General features: G+C 38.2%; 1 protein-coding gene across 4 annotated transcripts in view; it reads left to right on the top strand.

The window, feature by feature from the left end:
• PLCE1 (phospholipase C epsilon 1) overlaps positions 1–25458 on the top strand; it is a 165165-nt gene that overhangs the window by 134682 nt on the left and 5025 nt on the right. For 2 of the 4 annotated variants that reach the window (XM_049809585.1, XM_049809583.1), the window contains 21 exons: positions 53–189; positions 1174–1412; positions 2423–2484; positions 2607–2772; positions 4611–4718; positions 5147–5263; positions 5347–5505; positions 6526–6649; positions 9220–9261; positions 10017–10141; positions 10859–10976; positions 15211–15342; positions 16513–16803; positions 17602–17765; positions 18692–18953; positions 19849–19967; positions 21108–21236; positions 21954–22163; positions 23985–24146; positions 24278–24496; positions 25230–25439. In XM_049809585.1, the coding sequence (XP_049665542.1) occupies positions 53–189; positions 1174–1412; positions 2423–2484; positions 2607–2772; positions 4611–4718; positions 5147–5263; positions 5347–5505; positions 6526–6649; positions 9220–9261; positions 10017–10141; positions 10859–10976; positions 15211–15342; positions 16513–16803; positions 17602–17765; positions 18692–18953; positions 19849–19967; positions 21108–21236; positions 21954–22163; positions 23985–24146; positions 24278–24496; positions 25230–25406 (3262 nt within the window). In that variant the 3' untranslated portion in view covers positions 25407–25439. The remainder of the gene's footprint in view (positions 1–52; positions 190–1173; positions 1413–2422; positions 2485–2606; positions 2773–4610; positions 4719–5146; positions 5264–5346; positions 5506–6525; positions 6650–9219; positions 9262–10016; positions 10142–10858; positions 10977–15210; positions 15343–16512; positions 16804–17601; positions 17766–18691; positions 18954–19848; positions 19968–21107; positions 21237–21953; positions 22164–23984; positions 24147–24277; positions 24497–25229; positions 25440–25458) is intronic. The other 2 variants (XM_049809586.1, XM_049809584.1) reach the window with 1 other exon arrangement.

Raw genomic sequence — 25458 nt, 5'->3', positions numbered from 1 at the left:
TCATCCAAGTTTATAAAAGAGCAAAAATTGAACTTCTAAACTCTTTTTGCAGTGTCCGTAGCCGCAAGGATCTGAAAGACCTTTTTGATGTCTATGCTGTGCCTTGCAATCGATCTGGTTTAGAGCCTGCTCCACTTTACACTAATTTGAAGATTGATGAAAATAGCAGTGGATTCCAGCCTGATTTAGGTTTGTTAAAGAGGAAAATACAGCTGTTAGCCTGCTGAACAGCTTCAGTTATTGGCCTTAAGAAAAAGTGCCTCAGACAGTCTCGTAAAGAGCTATCAATTATAAATTTAAGTAGAGGATTGCTGCTGTACCTCCACTAATACCTAGTTAGCAGGATGTAAGACAGGTTCTTTGCTTGGAAATGACGGGGAGGAAAAGTATTGCTGCTTTACATTAGCCAGATATATTTGTAACCAATATAGCGGAGGCATAAAACTTGTTGCCGAATGGCTGGGCCCAACATAGGGATCTGTATCTGGTTGCAGGAGCTCTGGAAGGGCTAAAACACTGAGCAAAGAAATATAGGAAGGAGAAATGGGGAGGCTGTGCCCTGTGTCTCATTTGGTTGGGGTTTTCCTATCTGGTTTCCAGGTAGATCTGCTTTGTGTGGGACAAGGAGGAAGGAAACCTCTGTCCCCCTTTACATTCCCCAGTTACCATAATCTAAGCCTGGAGCTTTGTCCACATTTAAAGAAAACAGTCTTTCTGCCAAGAAGCCTGTGGGGAGGGTACAGTACAATTGGCATATGGGGCTGGGAGAAGATAAATGGTGATCACACAGGAAGGGTATGGGGTTGTACACAGCGAAGGAAGGGCTTTGAGGCTGTACGTGGTGGTGAGAGGAAGCAGGAGGGTTCTGGGTGACAGTGTGTGAGAGGGTGTGAATCCATGTCAAAGGTTCCAGGATTTTGTTTATAGTAATTGAACACGTACAGTCTACTCTCACTGTTTTCATACTTAATATATACATACTTTCATACTTCACGCTTAATACTCTTTCTTCTATTAGTGAATATAAACAAGATGGTTTTGTTCTAATTTACTATGTCAGTGCTAAAATATTCAGTCAGATATTCATGTGTATTATATATTACATTATATTATATACAGTATATATAATACACATAATTATATAGCTTATATTTCCTTATTTTTTCTTTTAAGATTTGTTGACTAGGAATGTTTCAGACCTTGGTTTGTTCATCAAGAGCAGGCAGCAACTATCAGACAACCAGAGGCAAATATCTGATGCTATTGCTGCTGCCAGTATTGTAACCAATGGTACTGGAGTTGAAAGCACATCGCTGGGAATATTTGGAGTGGGAATCCAGCAGCTAAACGACTTCCTAGTGAATTGCCAAGGAGAACACTGCACATATGATGAAATCCTCAGTATTATCCAGGTCTGTAATACAAACATCTTGCAATTCCTTTTACTTGAGCTCTTGTTTCTTCTGTTTTCCTCACTAGCATTGTCTGCCTTGTAGTTAGAATAGCATATCTATGTGGATATCTGCTGTCACACTGATGTTATCACTACGGTATACTTGAATTTAAAATGCAATACTATCTTTATTCTGGGCTATAATATTGTGGAGATGTCCATTAAAAAAAAAATATCATGCAGATAAACAGGTTTATTGGCTGCGTGTGCTTTATCTGGACAGGGATGTCACCACTTGGGAAAGCACTCATGACAGTGCATTGTTTTCTTCTTGCCTGTGACCACCACCTTTGATAGAGCTTAACCCTAATTTGGAACATAAAAACCACCATTTCCACATATTTTTATTTTATTACCAATAAATATTATGCAAACATGGGTATTTTATTCCTTATGTACAATGACTGAAGTGATTAGGAAGTATGTAGAAAATTTGGAATTCTTCCAAACATGCATAATATACTCCAAAATTAAGCCCCCACTTGGTAGTTAACAAAGGCTAAAAACTGTATGTTTCAACTATCAACATGTAATATAAAATTGCAAAGTTTAAAAGACAGAAATTCTAAAGAAACATCAAGTTAGCATACCACAAGTCTCTTTAATTCGAAATGGTGGTGTGTTGTGTTTAAGCACAATAGATAGGAGGATGCCTGATTATAGATCCTTTTTAATTTCATCTTAAGTGCTGGCTCTGCTTTGAACAGGAGGTTGGATTAGATGACCTCCCAACATCCGTTCCAACCCAAATGATTCTATGATTTACAATTATGAATTTAGTATGCTTGTTTAGTGATTTGTAAAACAAGCATGAGCATACTGCGGGCACCTCATTACTTTATCCACAGACAGACTGGTTTTACATACTAACTGGTTAGTTCAATGAGCAGGCTACTCTTTGAAAGTATGAAAAAGCTGTAATTCTAAGAATTAGTATTTCATATCTCTTAAATTTCTCCATCTTTATAGAAATTTGAACCCAGTGTGAACATGTGCCAGCAGGGGCTGCTATCTTTTGAAGGATTTGCAAGGTAATTATTTATGTGTTAATTTTTATTTTTTTTAATATATATATATAGTGTATTGATGTTTGTATGACAGTCACAAAATCCTCAGCACAGCATAAAATTTCCTCACATCTTCTCACCTTTAGATTTTTGATGGATAAAGACAATTTTGCCTCCAAAAACGATGAGTCACAAGAGAATGCTGAGGACTTGCACTTTCCACTGTCATATTACTACATAGAATCTTCACACAATACTTACCTTACTGGCCATCAGCTTAAAGGGGAGTCGTCGGTAGAGCTCTACAGCCAGGTATGGAGGATTGGACTGTTGTGTAGTTTTCAGCATGAACTTCTTTGTTTAACTGGCAAGTCTCAGAAACGTGACCTTTTTGCTTTGAAAAATCTAAATGTCCTAAACCTCTGCTTCCAAAATGTTGGAAAACATGATGTGTGGGAAAGCTGCCTGTAAGCACAGTTGTGCTCAAGATGCCTTTTCTAAGGCAAAAAAAATGGGTTTAGTTTGAGATTCATAGCATTTAGACATCAGTCGGTCTGACCCAAACTACTAAAATTAGACTTTCCCACAGGAAAGACTGATCTAATATTTTAGTTCATTCAGATGTCAAAAAACACTACTCAAATACTGTACGTTGCATTGCAAGGACAAATTTCAAATGGAACTCTAACTTCTAAAAACATTACTTCTAGGAAGATTCTACAGTTTTTTAGACTTTATGCCTGATTGGTAGTGGACAGGAAAAGAACGATTTCTCCCTAGGGCTTTTGGTTCTCTGTGTGTTTGTGTGTGTATATATATTTGTGTGTCTGTGTATTTACCAAATGCTAGAGAAAGCAGCAAACTTCCTGTGAGTAGTGTTTTCATTACTCTAAATGTTAATGACTCACCATTGAGAAGGGCTTATCTGGCATCCCATGTGCTGCTTTGCTTGGAGTTATAAGACAGAGGGTGAGGCTGTCTTAGGAAAGCCCAAATAACAAGATTGCATTGAAGAATGCAATTGCAAAGGAGGTTCCTGTGGTAGCACTGCAGAGGTATGCGAGTATTGTGTTGGTAATAGATGGGAAGTGAGAGAGAGCTTAGCTGGCTCCAAAATTTGCGTGATGCAGAAAAGTTTCTTCCTGTCCCTCAAGTAGTTGTTGCCAAAGAGAAGGGGCACTTCGTTCTGGCTCAGTATGTCTGCCTCTCACAGAAGTGGTGGTGTGCCAGCTATGGACACAACTGCCTGAAATCTAATTATTCAGGTTTTGAATAGAAGAGGTAATTTTTAGTTTCTTCATGAATGTTTTTGCTGGAAATGGTTTTGATTGTCAAGATCTTTGTTTTCAGTAAAATACTAAATTGTAATACAGATAACTCTTTCAATGATAGGCATGCTGAATATTGATAGCAATAATAAGTTGGGCTGCCAACAGATGAGTTAGCTTATCTTTCCCTCCATCCTTCCTCTTTGCTTTCTTCAGTAGTTTTCTAGCAAGCAGGGTTTTCTGAAATAAATAAATGAATAAATAAATGAATAAATAAAAAGTGGATGAGTGGGTGGATGGATGGATGGCTGGCTGTAAATTAGCTTAATATCATTAAATAAGATGGCCTGGCACATTTCCATTCTAACTATCCTAATGAAAGTTGTTCCTAAGACCATTGTCTTCAGACCACCTTCTATTTAAAAAACTAACAACATCAACAAAAAGAACCAGCAAACAAACTGCAGATGCTGTGCCCATAAGCTGTCGTGGTAGCAACCTGGAATAAATTGTTATGTTGCTTTATAACTGCTTTTGCAGATAAATATATGGAAATGTTTCTCTCCCTCAGAACATTAAGCTATACATCAAGAACCACTTTCTGCAAATGTGTCCTGTAAGATACCATGAATTTCAAAGCTTTATGGTACTTCTCCTAAGAACATAAATGCTTTCTTAATTTTCCCACTCTTTCTCAACTTCGGGAATGCAGTTAGTGGGGGACTGTAGCTTCTGAGGGCTACGTTTACTCCACAGAGATTGCTCTTTCCAGCACTGTTGCTGAATTACTGGGCTTTCATATAGCTCTGCAATGTCTGTCTTCTGCTTTGATGGCATGAAACTATGGCTTATACGTGCTTACACTGTTGAATTGCATTGTAGGTTCTTTTACAAGGCTGCAGAAGTGTAGAATTAGACTGCTGGGATGGCGATGATGGGATGCCTATCATTTATCATGGGCACACTCTTACTACTAAGATCTCTTTTAAGGTATGTTGCTAATTGCACAGAGAAACAAAAAATGAGAAGAAAATAAGTAACTTTTAATGAAGGAAAAGAATTTGCCTACTAGAAAAGTACAAATCCTAATGGGCTAAATCCTAATAGAATATGGACTACGTCAGACATGAACTCCTCAATTGTAAACATTATGCTTTTCAAATTAGTTTTTGTAGCATATGTACTGTAATTTTCTGTCTTTTTATTGTCAACGTAACTAACATAAGTAGCTGTTACCGGTTCTGTTGTAACAAGATGCTAGGTTGATCTGTAGGAGCTTGTTTTGAAAGCAAATTCTGGATTCTTTCTTCTTAGAGGGGAAAACAGATGCCTGCCTTTATCCCCTTTCACCTAACAGTAAGTTAACTGAATGCTGCAAAATAATCACATGTTCTTTCAATGACTTTTCTTTCTCACAGGAGGTAGTTGAAGCTATTGATCGAAATGCATTTATCACCTCTGACATGCCAATTATCATATCAATAGAAAACCACTGTTCATTGCCTCAGCAACGCAAGATGGCTGAAATTTTCAAGGTAGGCCATAAATAGTGGTAAATTATTCTAAGCACACGCCTTGGGATTTTTCTGTATCGTATCACATGTTCTTGATATTGCAGAATGTATTTGGAGATAAGCTGGTAACGAAGTTTTTATTTGAGAGTGACTTTTCTGATGATCCCATGCTTCCTTCACCTGGCCAACTGAAAAGAAAAATCCTGCTTAAAAACAAGAAGCTTAAAGCCCATCAAACACCAGTGGATATACTGAAACAAAAGGTAAAGTCCTTCCCTAATAGCAAGCAGTGAGACATAACTTTTGTCAGAAATAATTCATTTACGTTTGAAGTTTTTGCCATTCCAATATGTACAGCAGAATAATCTAATGCATATTCATGCTTGGAAGACTCACAGTGGATTGCAACACTTTCAAATAAGTAGACAAGACATATAGTAAAGTATAGGTACAGTGTAACAAAATTTTAGTGTATTTTGGTTTTATAATACTTTGTAATATTATGATTAGCACCACATGCCCTATGTGATAAACATAAATGAAGTTACACTCAGAGGCTATGACATTTGCTAATCATGTTTGTTGAGAAATAGTGATATGCATTGAGTATGTGTGTATATATATAGTATGTAGTAATTTCTAGCAGAATTCTGCTCTATTTCTTTTTTTCGTATTCAAGCCAGGCAAATATTCTCTTTCCTACTCCCTTTTTGGGGGGACTGTGCTATTCAAGTAGTGCTTATACCTATATGGGGATTTTTTTTGTTTCTAAAAATTAGGGCTACATCTCTGGTAGCCTCAATTTAACAGCATCTGTGGTTAGTCAGCAATTAGATTGAATCCTTGAAAACTAATTGCTTTTACCCAAAATGTAAACACAATTGAATTAGAATTGAAATCTTGTATCAGAGTAAGTAAATCACACTAATTGTACCACTATATGGACATTCTCCGTCTTTAAAAAAAGTTTTAAACTGCTTTCCAAACAGCATACCTCAGACTGAAAAAAGGCAGTCTTGCTCTGAATAATGTGCAAAGTGGACAGTTTTCCATAATCAATTAGGCTTCATATCTAATTGGGTGTTTTTCTATCAATACATGTTTTCTTTATATTCAAACCCTTAAAATGGTATTTTAGGTTGATCTTAACAATCTTACTTATTTCTCATTATATATATTCAGTGCTTTCATATAAATAAAAACAAGATGCAAACAGTCATGAAAACTCTTTTGCTTTTTAAAAGTACTTACCAATAATGTAATAAGTGGTTCTGTTGCTGTAGGCTCACCAGCTGGCACATATGCAAGCACAGGCTAGCAATGGTGCTAGCAACCCCACACCTACCAATGAAGAGGAAGATGATGAAGAGGATGAATATGACTATGACTATGAATCTCTCTCTGATGGTAACAATATATGTTTATTTATTTATTACAGTGCTGTTGTTAAAACTGTAGCAATAAGGCGTGTAAATATTCTAGTTCAGGAATGATGTAGGTAAGATGATCTTACCTTGTGAGACGAAGATGTACTAAATGTCCTTGGTGGCCCTTTGGTGCAGTAGTCTATAATACTGTGAAAATAAGTTGACTGTGTAGAGTACTTGAGTGTGAATTTAACTCCAACCATTAGATGTTTTAACTGTGCAGCGTATGCTAAATTGTAGTCTTTATAAATTGTGTTTTATATTAGTTATATTATGCAAAAATGATTGTGTTCATAGTGTACTCTGTCTACATTCACCTGTATTGTCTTTCATAAGAAGCTTAAACACCTGAAAGCTCAAGGTTCACAACAGGCTTAGCCCTTACATCTGTATGACTGCCATTAAATTGATCTAAGAAGCAGATTCTCCAAAGTCCTCCGTGGTTACTCTCTCATCCCAGAGACCCCTGAAGTAGTTGTTTTAGTTACACTTTCAGCATCAACTGTTCACTTCATGCATAAAGGTAGAGAAGCACCTGAGTCCTTGGCTTGTTCAATAAAGATGGCTTTATTAAAGCTTCAGCTGATGAGTGAAAAAATGGCAAGGCATGCCTTACTGACTTGCCTTCTGAGTTCATGTGCTGTCTACGCTTCAGCTGTCCTAGCCTTCAGGAACTGGCAGGTTAGCATAAATCCACCTTTAGGAGCAGTTTATAGATCGGATATAATGATTGGCATGCCAGAAGTGATAAAAAATACTGCAGTTAGTAACTTCCACTACTTCCTTAGCTCTCCGGTTCGGTCAGACACGCTTGATTCAACTACAGATGAAGAACAGAATGTGCCACACTGAGGCAGCTGAGCTGAAGTCATGCATCTTTTTTTTGCTTCTCTTGCTGCGGGGCTGGCAGATTCTGGTAGACTAAACAGCTGAAGTCAGAAATATTTAATCCTCTAAAGTTTTGTGAAAGGACATTTGTCAAAACTCCCATGCACAGATTGGACAAGCTGGATGCATCTACATGGGTTACTTGTTATTTTTAGTCAGTAATTTTCAGAGAATATATCAAAGTAGATCACAGTGCACTTACCCAAGGAGACAGCAGTGATGGTACAAGTGATACCAAGCGCTTTGGGTAGTTAAATGCTGCACCATTGTTAAACTCCATAAATGGGTCACAAAACTGACCAAAGGGACAAAAAAGTTACAGATTTGCTTCAGTGTAGATAAACATAAGGTAATGCATTTGGGGAAAAAAACTTAAACCTTGCTTGTATGATTCTAAGCTCAACAATGACAGTATCAATTTGGGAGATCACGGAATTATTGAAAGTTCTCTGAAATCCTCAGCTTTGTTTGCAGTGACAGCCAAAAGATGGGGATCATCAGGAACAGTACTGAAAACAAAACATCTTTTTGCTTCTGTAGAAAACCTTGATGTGCCACAACTTGAGTTCTGTGTCCAGTTCTTGCCTCCAGATCTCAAGAAGGATATGGTTGAGTTAAGGAAGTTAGAAGGGCAACCAAAAAAGTAAAGGGAATGTGGTGGTGGCCTTGCACGAGTCTGAAAAAGCTGGAATTCTCCAGCTGGGAGCGAAGAGGACCGAGGGGTGAATTTGAAGCATGTTTACTAAATCATGAAGTGGTGGATAAGGGGAGTACAGAACTGTTACTCATTAGATCTAGGAGGTGCTTAGTAAAACAAGTGGAAGATCAGTCTAAAACAGGTAAAATAAAGTATTTCTTTGTGCAGCTGGTAGTAAACATCTGGAATTCACTGCCATGGAACCGCTCATTGAACCTTCAAGTCTAATGGGTACCTGTTTAAGTTCTAGGTACCATGTTCAGAGAAGATGTAAGGCTTGAGCATGCCCTGCAGCACAGGATTTCTTTCCAGTTGGTCTCTTATTTAAGTTACTTGCTTCTGTGTTTAATGACTTAAAAAATAGTCACAAAATTAATGAATGCAGTTCAGGACCTGACACTGCTTGTAGGATAGCAGTATTATTTATGCTAATATGAAAATTCATGAGTTTGGTGCCGGTGTTGTCTTCAGTTGCATTTTGCTAGAAAGTTGGCCTAACTGGCTACTTGGGAATACTCCTTGTGTGCGACAGGGTGGAGATAGTGTAGATGTAAATTGCTGTGAAAAACTTAGATCTTAGTTAACAGATTTGCCAGGAAAATATTGCAAGCTAACTGCAGTAAGTGATGTTTCAGCAACGTTCTAGTTAAGAGAAGGTTTGAGAAATCTGAAGCTAGCAAGAAACATTCACGTCTTCCAATATATGAAGGAATCTGCAGCATGGTTTACTGCTTTATTACAATTATTATTCTTTGGGATCTTTAATTACATTAATATTTTGGCAAAACTAATCTAAATAATGGTCTGAAAACTTTCTAAAAGATTTTCAGTTTTATTTTCCTTACTGATACATTAGGTTTGCGTAAGGCTAATAGTTTTACAACTGACACTTAATTTTCATTTCTCTGGCTGTAAATCTTAATTTCCTTTACTCTTATTCCCTCTCTGACTCCATTTCCCTGTAGCTGATGTCCTTAATGCTTCTCCTGCTCCTAACAGCCAGGAAGGTAAAGGCCATTTGGTTGAGCATTTTAACTGCATGAAATCAGCACTGCATCTCCAACCTGTTAAATGTGACAGTGTGAATATATGGTTTCTACTTCATATTAAAAATGCAATCAGGTATTTTTATATGGCATTGTTAACTGGTCAGGAACTGTTAGAAGGCTGCATGTGTGGCACTGGTTATGCATAAAAAGAATATGGTCAAAGCATTGGGAATATCAGGAATGAAACAAAACCATTCCTTTTGTGACAGTTACAGTATTTTGGTCCAGAAAGACCAAATTAGTAGGTGTATTATTCTCTGATAAATATGCAGCTTTGAAGAGGAATTTCTGTAGATGTAAAAAATATTTGTTCATGGTGAATGTAAGGAGGGGAAAGCCAAAACTCACTGTACAAAGACGTGTACGTGTTTGGTATGGTTAATTGTGTTTGGACTTGAGCAATTCTTTGTTGTTCAGGAATATCAGTTGTTTTCAGATTGCAAGATTAATTCATTAGCTGATTTTGTTTTAAGCATCTTCTGAGCACAAAAGGATGGGCTTTAAAAGAAGTGCAACATATTAACCAAAGCCGAGCGTTAAATTTTTGAAGTAGAAAGTTAGTACTAAAAAAGAATGCTTTGACCAGTAAATGCATTACTTTGGCATCTGGTTATTCAGATTCACAGCATTGTCCACAAATATTGTTAATTCAAATTAATTTTCCAGTTGAAATTGTTTGGCTTTATGTTTATTAAAATCCCATTAATTTTTAGATAACATTCTTGAAGACCGACCTGAGAATAAATTATCAAGTGATAAACTGCAGTTTGAATATAATGAAGAGACTGCCAAACGAATAAAGAAGGCTGATTGTGCTACTTACAATAATAAAGGAAAGGTAGTTCTGCTTTTTCCCCCTTTCTTCTCAGCCACACTTTGATGTATAACTAGCTTCAAAAGAATTTGAGCAGTTTAGGTAACTGAGACATCAGATGGCAAATGTGCTTTAATGAAGACAAATAGTAGAAAGCATGGAAACACACCAGAGAAAATAGATTAAATAGAACAAATGCGCAAAATACTGTTCAAGAAAAGTCCTCAGAGGCTATTGTATATACAGGCTGTTTGGCTGAAAATTTTAACTGTTGTTGCTCTCAGTGAAAGACTTCATTGAGGCTAGATCCCAAAGTTTATTTAGATAACTGTTTTCCATTAAAATCAATGGAACTGAAGATTTCATCTGAATCTTCAGCATCTTTGTGTATCTAAATAACTTTAAAATACTGCACTATGATAGCAGATGGCCACATTACCTTATATTAAATCATCTGACAACTGAACCAGTGCATTGCTGTTTAGCAAATTGTAGTTTCTCCTGAACACAGATGTTTTTTGTCTAAATGTTTGTAGAACTGACTCTGAGGCCTTTGTGCACTACCGCAGCATCAGTAACAGGTACTGATGCATAAGCCTGCACATGGAGATGTGTTAGGTGAAGACATTAAACCACATAGGAAGAACGAGATAAAGTATTTTAAGGACATAAGTAAGAAATGCAAGAGTACTTTCACATTCAGTGATTTTATTATTGCGTGTTCTTGGAATTGTCACTTAGGTTTACGACATGGAGCTGGGTGAAGAATTCTATCTTCCGCAAAATAAGAAGGAAAGCAGACAGATAGCCCCAGAGCTATCAGATCTTGTCATTTACTGTCAAGCTGTAAAGTTCCCTGGTAAGTACATTGTCCTGTTTTACTGCTTTAAGCTTTCTAATTCTTGGAGACATTATGCTTATGTTTTGAATTGGTATGAGCATTTTCAAACTGAAGTAGTCGAGGAGCTTTTTTCTTGATTTGGTAGTCTACATAATAATAGCTCCTGGCTGAGAAGCAGTATTCATAAATAATGTGAAGACATATTGTTTGTCATATTAAAATGTTTACAAAAGTGAAATTTGCCAGTCTTCACAACTTAGACAACTGCTTCATTGCCAAATTACAGACAACAGAAAGCTTTTGTCGTAAGAGTTCCGAGATTCCACGTAAGAGTTCCGAGATTCCATGTAAGGACCTACTGAATTAGGAAGGAAAATATTCTTAAAACCTTACAGGAAGAGCTTGTCGTGTTTTTTTTAAGTGACCTCACTTTAGTGCGTTTCACCTTTGTCTACAGCTGCATCTTCTTGTTCTTTCCTAAGTGGATAGGAGGGGAGCCATTTGTGGGGGTAAAGCAGCCTTTTCATGGGGCGGGTGAGGACAGCTGATGGCATGCTCACATACACTCTTTATGGAAGGGGTTAAGGAATAGGAGAGTCTCTTGTTACAGTAGGAAGAATAATGTTTGCAGAGGAAAAGGAGAGGGAGTAACTGAAGAGGAAATCACTGGTAGTTACTCGCTCAGTACTGAAACACAAGGTTGAGTATGTTTTGGCTCATACCGTGTACATAAATACTTTTAAATTGAGAATTTATTGTTTGTTGATGTGTTTAATGTTTTGAATGAAAAAAATCTGCTTTTTAATGGAGTGGTTCTCTGTGGAAAAGTGAACAATTGTGCCAAATCATGATCTTATACCAATAGAACTATAATCAGATTAGAGAAGCTATCCAAACATAAAATAGTGTCAAATAGGCAAGATAAACATGCTGAAAAATGGAGAGACATTCTTTTATAATCTTCTGTAACTTTAAGAATTGTAGGTGTCACTTGTAAAAATAATAACTTATAAAAATTCAAATCTGATACTCCTCTTAATGAAATCTGCAATGAGATATCTTTCAAATAAAATATTTTCTTTTAAAGAATGATATCCAAGATTAAACAGAGATAGTTTAAGTTGTTCCAAGCATTTTGACACACAAAGAAGTTCTGATGTTCTAAGGAAACTTTAAAATATTTCAGTTTTTAAATATAATTTTAGATAGAAAAGAAATACCAGCTTTCCTTGTTGGATTTCTTCCTCTTGATTTAAAGGGCACATAAATAGAACAATTAGGAAAAATGGTTCCTTTCACAGGTGAACACATGAAGCTGTAAAATTAGTTTTCCAACAGACTTTGTCTCCTTAGAGACAAACACTGCCTTCTCTGCAAGATATGTAGACTTCCATGGCCACCATGTTACTGATTTGATTCCTCTGCTCAGCTGGAGGGCACAGACATGGTGCACTGCCATACCCCAATATTGTCCATTAATAGTGAGTACAAGGCTGGTAGATCCATGACTATGTAGCTCTATTGACTGGGTTCCTAACCAACTCAGAAAATGCAAGGGTTTGGGAAGTAGGGAGGGCAGAATTCATGTCAGTGGCTGATCAGCGGTGTAAATATTTTAGTTCTCCTGTCTTCACATATTTCTATTCTGTGTTTACAGTTGCCTATGTCCCTGAATGTTAATCAGTGATTTGTGACTATAAAAAAGGACAAGGACCATTACTTGTACTGAGTAACACAGACTTCCCTAAGTGCTTCCTGGTCAAAACAGAATTTATCATGTCAAGAAAATAACATTTCTTGTTTATAAAATCTCTGGTAACAAGGAACCCACCACAGCTCTTGTTTCAGTGGTTTGTGACCCTTACAGTTCTTGCTTAACTTCAGTTTCAGTCTGTTGGATATCATCATACCGTTGTAAGAGGGTGAAGGTCTGTTCTTTTGGGTCACCCGAGATGAGGGCAGTGAAGTATACTTGAGCACAGTACTACTATAACCCACTGGCACATGGCTCGTCGCCTTGGTGCTGAGGATCCTTACACAATAAGTAGAGAAAGTCGAGTAGATAAGAAGAAGATCTGCACAATCAAGCGCAGAGAGCAGGGAGTCACCTGAGCTAACCAGCATGAAAATCAGTCACCATCTCCATTGTATCAGACTATCTGCCCCTATGGTATCACTTTTTAAGAAATTAAAGTGAACATAAACAAGGGCACCCTACATACAAAAGTTCTGTAAATTCTTTTTCAAGGTCTGCAAACCCGCAGACTAACTGGCTGTTGGTCTGGAGCACGTGGTGAGAAGGTGACAATTACAGTTTAACCTGTTACTTTAGCATGGTTAGTATAAGAAGGGCAGAGAAGTTTGCCATCCTCTGGATTAAAAAATCTAAAAGCAGTGAAGCAGTGTGGTTATATCTAACACGAGACACAGGCACTAAATTCTGTAACTTGAAGGATATAGCAGAGGGGTTGGAGGGATATACAAACCGTTTACTCTGTCATTATGGTAGAATGATAGGATTTACGTGCAGTATGGTAGGATCTAAGCTGGTCTTGCTTTGACCAGAGCGTTAGGCCAGATGACTTCCAGATGCTTGCCAACCTCCATGATTTTACGAATTTATGATGCTGTGAATAGGTGATGCTGTATCTTGGAGTCAAGTTTAAATTGGAGTGAAAAATGGAGCTTGCCTCTGGGAGGAGGCGTGTCACATGCAAAGCGTGGCCATGGGAAAGCCTGAAAGAAAACTCCCAGCTGCAGCTTACCCTGTGGCCATCACACTGGGCTCCGTTAACCCTGGTGTTTTGTATTGCACTCCCTGGTGATTTAGGAGGTTACTCTGTTTCCTCAGTGACTGTCTCCACAACAGGATTTTGAAACCTGGATCTTGCTTGCCAAATCCATTTGATCCACTGAAAACTGGAATTAAATAGTGCTGGAATTCATATTCCTTTATCTCAGCTTCTACCATCTTCTGTGGTTTATGTGTATGCTTTGGCCCAAAGAGACAGTACGCCTCCAATGCTGAAAACATTTATGTATATCCTGAATTTTACTAACCCAAGCAGTTCCATTGAAACTATGAGCATAATTTTACTAAGTACATGTAGACATGCCGTAAAGATTAAGAGCTGAAAATTTACAGCTGTGGACAGACTTCAGTAGAAGAGCGTCCAATGTGTCCTCCTTGTGATTTACATTTTTAGTTGAAATATTAGTATTAAATCCAGAACTGTCTTTAGGCAGGTGTGAATTGATGTGAGCTCGTGAGGGTGGTTTTATGAGTCACAGTTAGGCAAATAACAGGGTACTTGCTTTGTTATATTTTATATCACAAATGCATCTTGGGTCTCTCGGAGCATCCCACACCTCACCGCTGTGGGTGTCAGAATAACTATCGTGCGTTTTGACTTCCATTAATTTTGGTCTGCCATGTGCTCTCTCCAGGTCAACAGAAAGAAACTGACCTTAAGGGAGATTAAGTCTGTTTACTTCACTGGGATTTAGATCATGATTTTAATGATTATTTTGCTAGAATGCATATGTTTAAATAATAGCTATCCTAGAGCTTTCCAGTTCCACTTCTAGTACATACTGGCCATTAAATGCTGAATGGATTTTGCACACCTACCTATCATTGAAATACAAATTCTAAACAGAAGAAGATAACTCTGAAAACATCTTGAGGTTAAACTGTTTAACCAACAGCATTTGGGCTTGTTCCTTTACATTGTATCTTTAAATCATATTCTTGCATTTATTTAATTATGTAGGTATCCTATCCTAGATGAATTCCATGATATTCACTACTGTACAGATTTATTGCTTTTGTAAAAAGGATATTTATTTTAAATTATTCTAAGGATGAATACATAGGGACTGTTACTGCAGATTTTTTTTTACTATTAATTGGGACCATTTGGTTATTTGAGACAGAGCCACTACCTTCCTCAAGTCAAAAAAAGTAAAATGGAGAAAAGTTATATCACAGAGAGATAACTGTATATTGTATTGCTTCATAAAAGTTTTTATATACATTTTCTATATAAACATACATAATATATACATATATAAAGACATGTATGTATGTAAAGATGTTAAAATTAAATTTTGGAGAAAAATACACTGCTTGCCCTGTGTACTATATAACAGGAGTATTCATGCCTTCAAAAATAATGTAAAATATGATGGAAAATGTCATGCCCTCTTGGTCATGTTTTTTGGCTCATTTATTTTGCATTTATGGGAACAGGCTTGTCAACTCTAAACCCATCTGGCTCTAGCAGAGGAAAAGAAAGAAAAAGCAGGAAGTCCATTTTTGGCAACAATCCTGGCAGGCTGAGCCCTGGGGAGTCAGCTACTCTTGCCAAAGCATCTGGAAAAGGTAAAGTTAGCATCTTCTTTTACCAGTCACGTGGAATGACCCTCTAATCCAACACATGTACCAGACCAAGTTGTTAAAGATCAAATACTTGACAATGTGTAAGATGTTGAACTTCGGAATGTTTTTTCTTTAGCACAGCAGCTATTACAGTAACACTATTATAACCAAAGTGTTGAGTGTGGAATGTTAAAATAGGATTACTTGGTCAGGAGTATGAAGACCCTAATTCATAAATGATTCAAAACTAACATACATTTTAAGTGATGTATCTTAAAGTTTGTATTTTAAAAGGTGTGAATGAGTATTTTCAAAGTACAAATGGAAGGCAGAACTGTTGGGCTGGATCCAGAGAAGGATTTTTAGTGTCTGAAGTAGGACTTAGTTGCCTAAAATTCAGCCAAGTTCAAACGTGTAATTGTGCAAACTCCCACATTCCACCTTGGAGGTATTTAGACTCCACAGGTGATTCAGTTTGTGAATTTGGAAATTGTACTTCTGCATATGAAAAGATATAAAGAAATACAAAGGAAGTACAGAAAAGGTTCTGGAGCAGGGATGAGACCCAGACCCCTGCCTTTCAGGTGACTGCCATAGGCAGAAAGTTACAGAGTTGGACCCTTTCTTGTACTCATTTTCTGGCTCAAGGAACATTGCATTTCTTTCAGCCCAAGGGCATGGCTGCAGCAGACAGATTCAGTTCCCTTCTAGAGGCCAGTGTCCTAAAAATGAAGAAGTCTAGTGCCTAATTGTAAAGGATATAAGTATTTTGCTGGCTTTGTCCCCTAACTCTGATGGCTTCTGTAGACTGCCTGTTTGGAGACTTACCAGATGAGTTTCAGTCTTGCCTCCCTTCATCATGTGAATTGTATAAATGGGAAGAATAGAATTTCATTCCTTTATTTTATTCAGACAAATGCCAATTAAGTATTTATTTATGAAAATGGTTGTTAGCACATCTAATCACCGTACCATTTCAATACTTGAACATTATGTTTCCCTTCATGGATTGTTCTTACTGTATAAGAAGGAATGTGACGCTTTAGTGTCATGTTCCAGGATCACCTTTTTCTATGATAACCAAAGTATGCACACATACTTCACTAGAAAACATTGAATTTTTGAAGTCTCTGGATCTGCAGGTGTAACTTGAGGGTACTGTTTATTTTCCAGGTCCTTTTGACGTGATGCGGCAGACCTGGGAAGATCCTTGCTCTTCTTACAACTCTCCAGCTTCTCTCAGTGCTATCATAAGGACGCCCAAGTGCTATCATATCTCCTCCCTGAATGAGAACGCTGCCAAGCGGCTGTGCAGGCGGTACTCTCAGAAGCTGATCCAGCACACCACCTGTCAGCTCCTGAGGACCTACCCCGCTGCCACGCGCATTGACTCCTCAAATCCCCATCCACTGATCTTCTGGCTCCATGGCATACAGCTTGTGGCTCTTAACTACCAAACAGATGGTATGGGTACACGAACACACATTCTGATACATTTTAAACGTGAAATAAGTCCTTAAACTGTGAATTTGTATTTAATGTTTGCTTTTACCCCTATCACGAGGGTATGTACCTGTCTGTGCGCCCCACCACAAGCAGGTTCATACCATCACGATCTGGTCCTTGAGACTAGCAATCCCAGAGTTCAGGAGCTTTATGCCAATACAGCAGATCTCCTGATAGCACGGAAGCGCCTGGGCAGCAACACCTTCCATTTTTATTTTTATTTTATTGCTGAAGGTTGGTTTTTTCCCCCAGTTCAAGTAGCTGTTATCCCTTTCTGATAATTTCAAGTATATAAAGGTACTGAACTATTTTTTACTTAGAAGTGCCACCTTGGATGCTGGTTTAATGTTGATCAAAACATTTTTGGGCCATTTTCTATCCTATCTTGTGTCCCTTCACCTTTTTGATGGGGAATCCATTAAGTCATCTACAAAGCTACACAGTTAATGCTTTTTTCATTCTGCAGTTCAGGGAAAATACCTAGAAACTTCTCAGAGAGTAAGTGTAGGTAAGCCCTACAGTTGGATAAAGACAACAGAAAGGGATAGAAAAGAATAAACTGTTCTTATAGTTTTGTATAAATATTGGATAGATTGGATACATAAATTACAGCTGTCTCTGAAAACCAAGAATGAATTGATAGTACGCAACTAAAAAAAAATAATAAAATACTTAAAACATGTCTTTGTCTTCACTGTTACAGTTTTTCCATTGTACCATTGCTCTTTGTCAGTTTTGGCTGCCTTACTTTCACAGATCTTCCTCTGCAACTTAATGCAGCAATGTTTGAGGCTAACGGTGGATGTGGATATGTTTTGAAACCTCCCGTTCTGTGGGATAAAAATTGTTCAATGTACCAGCAGTTTTGTCCATTAGAAAGAGATCTTGATAATAAGGAGCCAGCTATATATTCTTTAACAGTAAGTACATTAAAAGGGAATTTCATACAGCCAAACAGATAGAAGTAGACAACGTTTAACTACAGTTTAACCCATCATGCTTGTGTATGAAAAGATTGAACCTTTAGTTGTTGCTTGTACTTTTGAAGGTCAGCATAACTAACAGAAATTGGAAGGGGAAGGAGCAAATAATTGTCTTTATTTTATTTTATTGGCTGGTTTGTATCCATAGTTACTTTCATTGTTTCCTTCACAATTTTGTTGAAACCCAGTCCTGAAAGCACTTTCCCTGTGACTACACAACTGTGTAAAATTATATGTGCGCCTGGATTTTTCACGTTTGTGAACACTTGAGAAGCTACACAAAAAGCCATTATGAAAAGCTGTACTGAATCTTAAAAAAATTTTTTTTTTTTTTAAGTTATATAGTAAGATATATAATTCATGGATTTATGGCCAAAAAAAATGTATTCTAAGAAGCTAGTCCCTTCCAGGAAATGTTTCAGAAAAGTAAGATTCATAAGAATCAAAATTCTCCCAGCTGCGGTCATTGCACACCTAATTCTTCTGGTTTGTATGCCAAAGCAAGCCAGGGGTCAGTGCCATCACCCCAGAGTAACGGAGAAGAAAATTTGATCCTTTTTGACTACGTTACTGGTACATTCTTTCTGGATTAACTTTCAGATGCTTTGAATGGTTACACTTGTGATGTGTAGTGTATTTTTTTCAGAGGAAAGATACCATAGCAATGACATGGCGGGGGGGTTGAAGCAGCTCTGCTTCTGAAGTTACTGCCCTGGCAATTCCCAAAGTAGTTGAGTGTTGTAATTAAATCAGCATGTTAACAAACTGTGCTTAGCAGTGTGCTAAACAATATTTAGCTCAGAATCATGACAGTAAAAGAATTACTCCGCTAATTGGTTTCTCTGTGTACTCCTCGGCTTCAGATCGTGTCCGGACAGAACGTCTGCCCTAGCAATAGCACGGGCAGTCCGTGCATTGAGATCGATGTGCTGGGGATGCCTCTGGATAGCTGCCATTTCCGGACAAAGCCCATTCATCGCAACACTCTCAACCCCATGTGGAATGAACAGTTCCTTTTCCGGGTTCACTTCGAAGATTTGGTCTTTCTTCGGTTTGCAGTTGTTGAAAATAACAGCTCAGCTGTAACAGCTCAGAGAATCATTCCCCTAAAAGCTCTAAAAAGAGGTACAGTATAGTCTGTAGTGACACCCTATCCCAAAATGGTGCAGCAGACGCCTGGACTGAGTCCTGCCGGAGGGATATTTTTAATCGACTGGTTGCATTTTTCTAGAGGAGACGGGGAGCAAATATCAGACAACATACTTTGCCCTGGCAGTATGATGCTGATCTAATAGACTCCCTGGGAGCTGGAGGCTGCCCCAGTGACTTGTAAAGTCAGACCCTGTGCTCTTGCAGAGACAGGGGCATCTTGTAGGCAGTTGCGCCAATCCTGAGCTGTGGTCGTGAGGTTGTGTTCACCTTGAGACTCGGTGCTCCCTTAGGAAGTGTGGAGCGGTTTCACTCCCTGCCTTGTCCTTTGCCCAAGAAACTGTTGTAACTGGTGATCACTGGGCAGGGGGGATTTGCACTTCTTGCAGCCATAGCTGGAGGAGAGGTGAAGGAAGGGTGAAAAAAGGTGAGAGAGAGATGAGGAAGCATCATGAATTCTGTGGCACCTGAGGGAGGGAGTTTCCATATTGCCAGCGGCTCTTTAGCAGAACAGTAAAAATACTTTCACGTTCGCTTTGTGCCCCTGTAACACCACAGAGAGGTCTCAGTGTATGAGGAGATATGGCCACAGACGTGCATTTTCCCAGTGAGAATTTGTCCTTGTTTCATTCATATTCTAATCTTTAGCTATATCATTTATGAATATATTGAATAATATGGCAAAACAAAGGTAGGCAGCTATACGAGCCACTCAGCACTTCATAGCATTTGGGTTACGCTGTTGTACAGACAAACTGTTAATGCAGTGTTGTTACAGTGCTTTAATTCCTATAGGTGTGGGAAATTCCATTTATGAGACTTGTGTCCTAGGATGTGGCAAAGTACTTACAGAAGGATTTTTTCTCTTCAGGCTATAGACACGTCCAGCTTCACAACCTGCACAATGAAGCATTGGAAATTTCTAGTTTGTTCATAAACAGTCGGAGAATGGAAGAAAGTCCCTCGGGAAACACTCTGCCTGCATCGATGGTAATTTAATTGCGTTTTTTGTGAATGCCATGTATTCTTGTCTTAATGACTACTATGGTCTGAAGATTTCTAGAACCAGAATGTTCAAAGATGTTTACCTCTAAACCTGCCCATTTTTCGGAAGTACCTTGATGCCTAATTCTTTTGGGCTTTGGTGGAAGTAAGGTTATCCCACCTGGCTGAAACTATGGGAGGGTAAATATTTTCAAAGTCCGGCTTCTTGGTGTACTTAGGTATTAGCACAAGAAGTCCTGTGCTGGAGGAGAGTGTTTGAGCAGTAGGTTCAAAGCTGCCTCATGTATTCCTTTATGCATGAATCATAGGCAATGCGTTTGGGACAAAAAAAAGATGCAAATTGAATTCTGTTACAGGAAAAGATGGAGTCTGTATTTCCATAAATACATGCGTATTTATGTATGTGTGTGTACATCTTTATGTTTATATGTACAAATATGTATACATACACATACAGATGTGTGTATAATATATAAAAATATGTATGTATGTATGTATCCATTTATGGATGTGATGTATTTTTTTTTAAATAGCTCGTAATGTTAGGTTACCTGAGTTACTTGTGTTTTAGTAACTCTAAGCATGTATATTATCATTTTGCTGATTCCTAAAGTGTTAGATAAAACCTCCTGAGCTACTGTGTGTGCAGCAGATGTGTTGCAGATGTTATCCTGCTGTGAATACATGCTGAACACGTATCTTGGTGAATTACTGGGGCAGAAAGCAAGAACATCAATGGTTTGGAGGGTAAAACGAAGCTATAGATTTTCATCCAGCTAATTCATAGGCTGAATCCAAATAGTCTGAGCTCAGCTAGAATGGATAATGAGCGATGGAGGTCTACCCTTTGTCCTGTGGCAGTTATGTACTCTCACTGTAAAACCTCCTTTTTCTTCTTTCTCTTCAGCTTCAAGGTAGGGTGGGGTGGGGTCTTTTGGGGGGGTTGGCTTGGGGGGGGGGGGGGTGTTAATGCCTTGATCTGTAGTGTAAGAGCCATGTATTAGCTCAATAACTTTGCTCTGTCGAGGTCATTACAACTTCTGTGTACAGTTTCTTTTAAGCAACCTAAAAATAACAGGCCTGTGTAAAAACAATTCAGTAACCTGTTGAATGTTGTCCGAACAGTTGTTTAGCATGGCGGAAAGGAAACCTGCTGTGACTTACAAAGTGACAATTCATGGAATTCCAGGCCCGGAGCCTTTCACCGTTTTTAATATAAGTGGGGGGACCACAGCTGCACAGCTTCTCCATCAGGTACGTTACCCGCTGAATTGCAGACTCTAATTGCAAGAATCAACACTAACATCGTTCTGGACATTTGTCTCCCTGCATTTCCCACATGCAGGGTCGATGTAGTCCATTCATCACAGCAAGGAGGTGCTTTAGAAATGTATTGCAGTAGAATTAATTACATTGCAAACACAGAGTATCATCAGTGAACTTTTCCTAATCTTAGAACAGATTCCCTGTTAGTATTTTAATATTTGGGCATAAGCATATGAGAAAAACAATCTTTCTGACAGAGGCTGTCCTTACAACAAGGGCAAACATTTCTGTGCGATTCTTTGAACTTGAGCACCAAAGGAATACAGAGGAAAAGTTAGAGGGCTAAGTTCATGAGTAGAAAAACCAGTTAACTCAACAGGGATTGTTATTCTAGCAGTGGGAAAAGACTGTACTGTCCTGGGATTATGAATAAATTGTCTGGCCAGCCACACAGGACAGAAATAAGCTTAAATAGTACTGCCTTGTCTGGAATAGTTGAACTGCTTGGCAAGGCTAAAGAGAACAGTACATTACCCTGGAGTAAAATATCTGAATAATAAATAGGACATCAGAAATCTTCCCTGCACTATCAGAATAGATATTGATTCTTAAAGCTTCCTTATTCATTCTCATTTATAATTACTAATTATGCAGTGTTTATATTTAGCATTCTCATTGCTGTGTGTTTATTGTGGTCTGTCTTAGCTCTTGGCTACCACAAAAGGCACCGAGTCATGTGCTGCAGACTATTTTCTGATGGAAGAGAAAAGCTTTATATCTAAAGAAAAGAGTGAATGCAGAAAACCACCATTCCAGAGAGTGATTGGTCCTGAAGAAGGGCTAGTGCAGCTTTTGAACAGTTGGTTCCCAGAAGAAGGATATGTTGGAAGGATTATCTTTAAAACCCGAGAGGAAGTAAGTCTGTTTTAGATAAATTGTTATTTACAAAGGTAGCTAAAAATACCTGTTAGGACCAGGAAACAAAAGGGTGCAGTATTTGTTTCACTACTTGGTGAGTAATGTCAATGCTGTGTACGTCATTTAAAACCAAACATAACTCTTGGGTGAGCACAACTAGACTCTATGTACCTGTGTGACACTAACTCGACTTCACTCAGCTCTAGTGTGAGCAATGTGGTGTTTAATCATTATCACTTGGTCAACAGTTCAATGCCACTAGCTTACTGTTTTGACTGACAGTTCTAATTTAAAGCAAATCTAAATTTTGATGTGATAGAAAGTTAATATAAAGAAAGATAATAGTTAATACCAAAGAATCATAGATAACAGAACTCCAGACTACAATTATCAGTCAGTTTAGATGTCGGCAACTTCTTCCCTGTTCAGAAAAATCAGAAAGGATTTTAATATTAAAGAAGTCTAAAAAACCTCAAAGGATGATTAAATTATCAATGATAGCCTAAAATAATGAAATAGGTGGTTTATTTTAATTTAAGAGGAAGATGGAGCAATTACTTTAGTTTAAACTATGAGCAAAACATGCACAGCCTGAAAACATGCTAGTGCCCAGGCTTGTGAGAGAGATATAAGAAAGCAGAAAGACACTTAACTGATCTCATTTTCAGAGGTACTGTTGTGGTCAGTTCAGCATATAATAATGCTTCCTTAGTCTGAACACAGTAATATATGTACACGTATGTTTATATACACAGATTTTACGTACATAAATGACAGAGATACTCTGGGATCCTTTAAAGTGAAAAAATATATTTTTAACTGATTGATACAACTTTTGATAAAGCTTCAATTTGACAAATTACCATTATATTACACAAATCTGTAGTTTTCCTCTATTTCTAATCTTTGGAGCAAAAAATTACTAGGTATAATTTGTTTGTGGAAATAGCCTACTGAATTCAGCTGACTGCAACACTTACTTCTCAAGTGCATGCGACCACAAACGTGTCACTGCCAAACCCCATTCTTTCAGAAAACATGGGTTAAAATCTGTCTTAGCATTATGTGAAAATTATGCTGTAGTTCTGTCCTGTGGTGCTAGTACCCCAAAGCAGTATCTGTAATTTTGAGCCTTTCTGCAGATAGCAGCCTCAGAACTTGGGCTAGAAATGAAGCTGCAAATTTGCATGGAAAAACAAGGAATGGGTCCACTTGTAGGGTGTGATAACACAGCCTGTATTTACAGCTTATGAATTCAAGCTGTGTTACAAAGGGTTGGAGAGAAATGCATTATCTGAGAGAAGATGCAGGTGGGAATTCTGTCTAAAAACTGCAGTAATCATAGAGCTTGAAAAAAGACGGAGAAGCAGCCTTCCTCTTGCTCCACAGGATAATGTTCACTCAGACTTCTTGCTCTCTAAATTCTTTTGGCTTTCATGCAGGGACAAGGAGAGAAGAGGACACTTTCCCCCATCTCCCATCATAATGCCACCATTACATGACAAAGCATGATTTTGCATACATAAGGAAATAAAGGATTTAAGTGTTCATTTTTGCATAATGTGGTACTATGCATATGTCTCCAATTCCTTGCCTACTCAGAAAGGTATTTCAGACACTGATTTTTAGAAACACAGGTATTTATTATTAGCAGTAGTGACTTGTCAAAACTCTTACGTAGAAGACTTGCATTTAATGAAATGGAGCTGGGGCAGCAGCACAGTCTCCAGTTTTCATGTGTTAAAAACCTTTTGTGACCACCAACTATGAAGTTACCATTCTGAAGTAAATTAATTTGGCTCTCCTTTTTTTCTGTAGAATTTAAATGAGAGAAACATCTTTCAAGAAGCAAAGGAAGATGCAGCCATCAGCTCTGAGGATGACAGTTTCTTTGTTCAGGTACATGATGTCTCCCCAGAGCAGCCACGCACCGTCATCAAAGCTCCCCGCTTCAGCACAGCTCAGGACGTCATACAGCAGGTAAGCAACACGTTTCCATTTAGTAGGTCTGTAACATGTAGGGTGGAGTTTGGTTCTCAGCACTAGCTGAGGAATTGGTTTAGTAACCTGAATCTCAGGGAGTACCTTCTTTTTTTCCTGCTTTTAAACAGACTCTTTGTAAAGCCAAATACTCCTACAGCATTTTGAGCAATCCAAATCCAAGCGATTACGTGCTCTTGGAAGAGGTGACGAAAGAGCCAGCAAACAAAAAGTCCTCGACATCTAAACCATCTCAGAGGATTCTCTCTGATCAAGAGTGTGTGTTTCAGGCCCAAAGCAAGTGGAAGGGAGCAGGAAAATTTATCCTTAAACTCAAAGAACAGGTTCAGGTAAAAGATTAAATACTTTGCAGCAGGTTTTATAGATGGTGCATGATCAGCTTAATGGGAACCTACTTTCAATGGGAGGGTGGCACAACTGGCAAGAGGCTGAGTGGGGAGAAGAGACTACAACAAAAAGCAGATTCCTCTCTTCTCTGCACTTCCCTTACTTTTTTTGCAAACCTCCATCAGTTAATCCAGCAACATGATTCCCTCACAGCCTGCAAATCCCAGGACTACTTTTATCTTTTGCTACCAGCTTTCTGTTTTCAAAATCTTCTGGCTGTGCATAGCATGCTCCCCCTCATAGTAAAGCAGGACTATTCAAATGGGCAGAACTTAACTTAAAAACTACTGGAATAAAGTCCTCTTTATTCCTGCCCAGTGAAAAAGTTGTTCTGTTGCTTTATCTCAGGCTTCGGAAAATGGCAGGAACAAAGTATGTGCCTGCTGGGAGGAGCTGTGTTCTCCCTTCCAGCAGATGCCACCAATCCACAGCAGTTGCTTTAAAGTAACTAACTGTGTTGGTTTTGTTTATACCAAATTTGCTAAACATATCTTTGACAACGTGTAATTTTCAATTAATTTTTCCAGAATAATCAGAAGAATGTGCTTGGCTATAAAAGCACAGCAACGCTGAATTTCAAAAGGGAGGCCTGCTTAGAAATACATGAAGTGTTTTCATATTAACTCTGTATTTCACACCTAACAAACAGCCTGATCCAAATTATTTTTTTTACAGGCAGCACGAGATGACAAAAGAAAAGGCATTTCCTTTACCAGTGAACTCAAGAAGTTAACCAAGTCAAGTAAACAGTATCGGGGATTCATATCGCCACCTCTGCAGGTCTTGCCAGACAGTCCACAGAGCAAGGATGAAAGGTCTGCGTGCAGTTTGACTTTTAGTGACATGGAATAATAACCACCACTGCCTACAGTACGGTCTATTCAGGTATGAGATATTGATTCTA

The sequence above is a fragment of the Accipiter gentilis genome, chromosome 9 (genome assembly GCF_929443795.1).
Source record: "Accipiter gentilis chromosome 9, bAccGen1.1, whole genome shotgun sequence".
In the NCBI taxonomy this organism is placed as follows: Eukaryota; Metazoa; Chordata; class Aves; order Accipitriformes; family Accipitridae; genus Astur; species Astur gentilis.
This window is presented reverse-complemented; position numbering and strand designations above follow the sequence as displayed.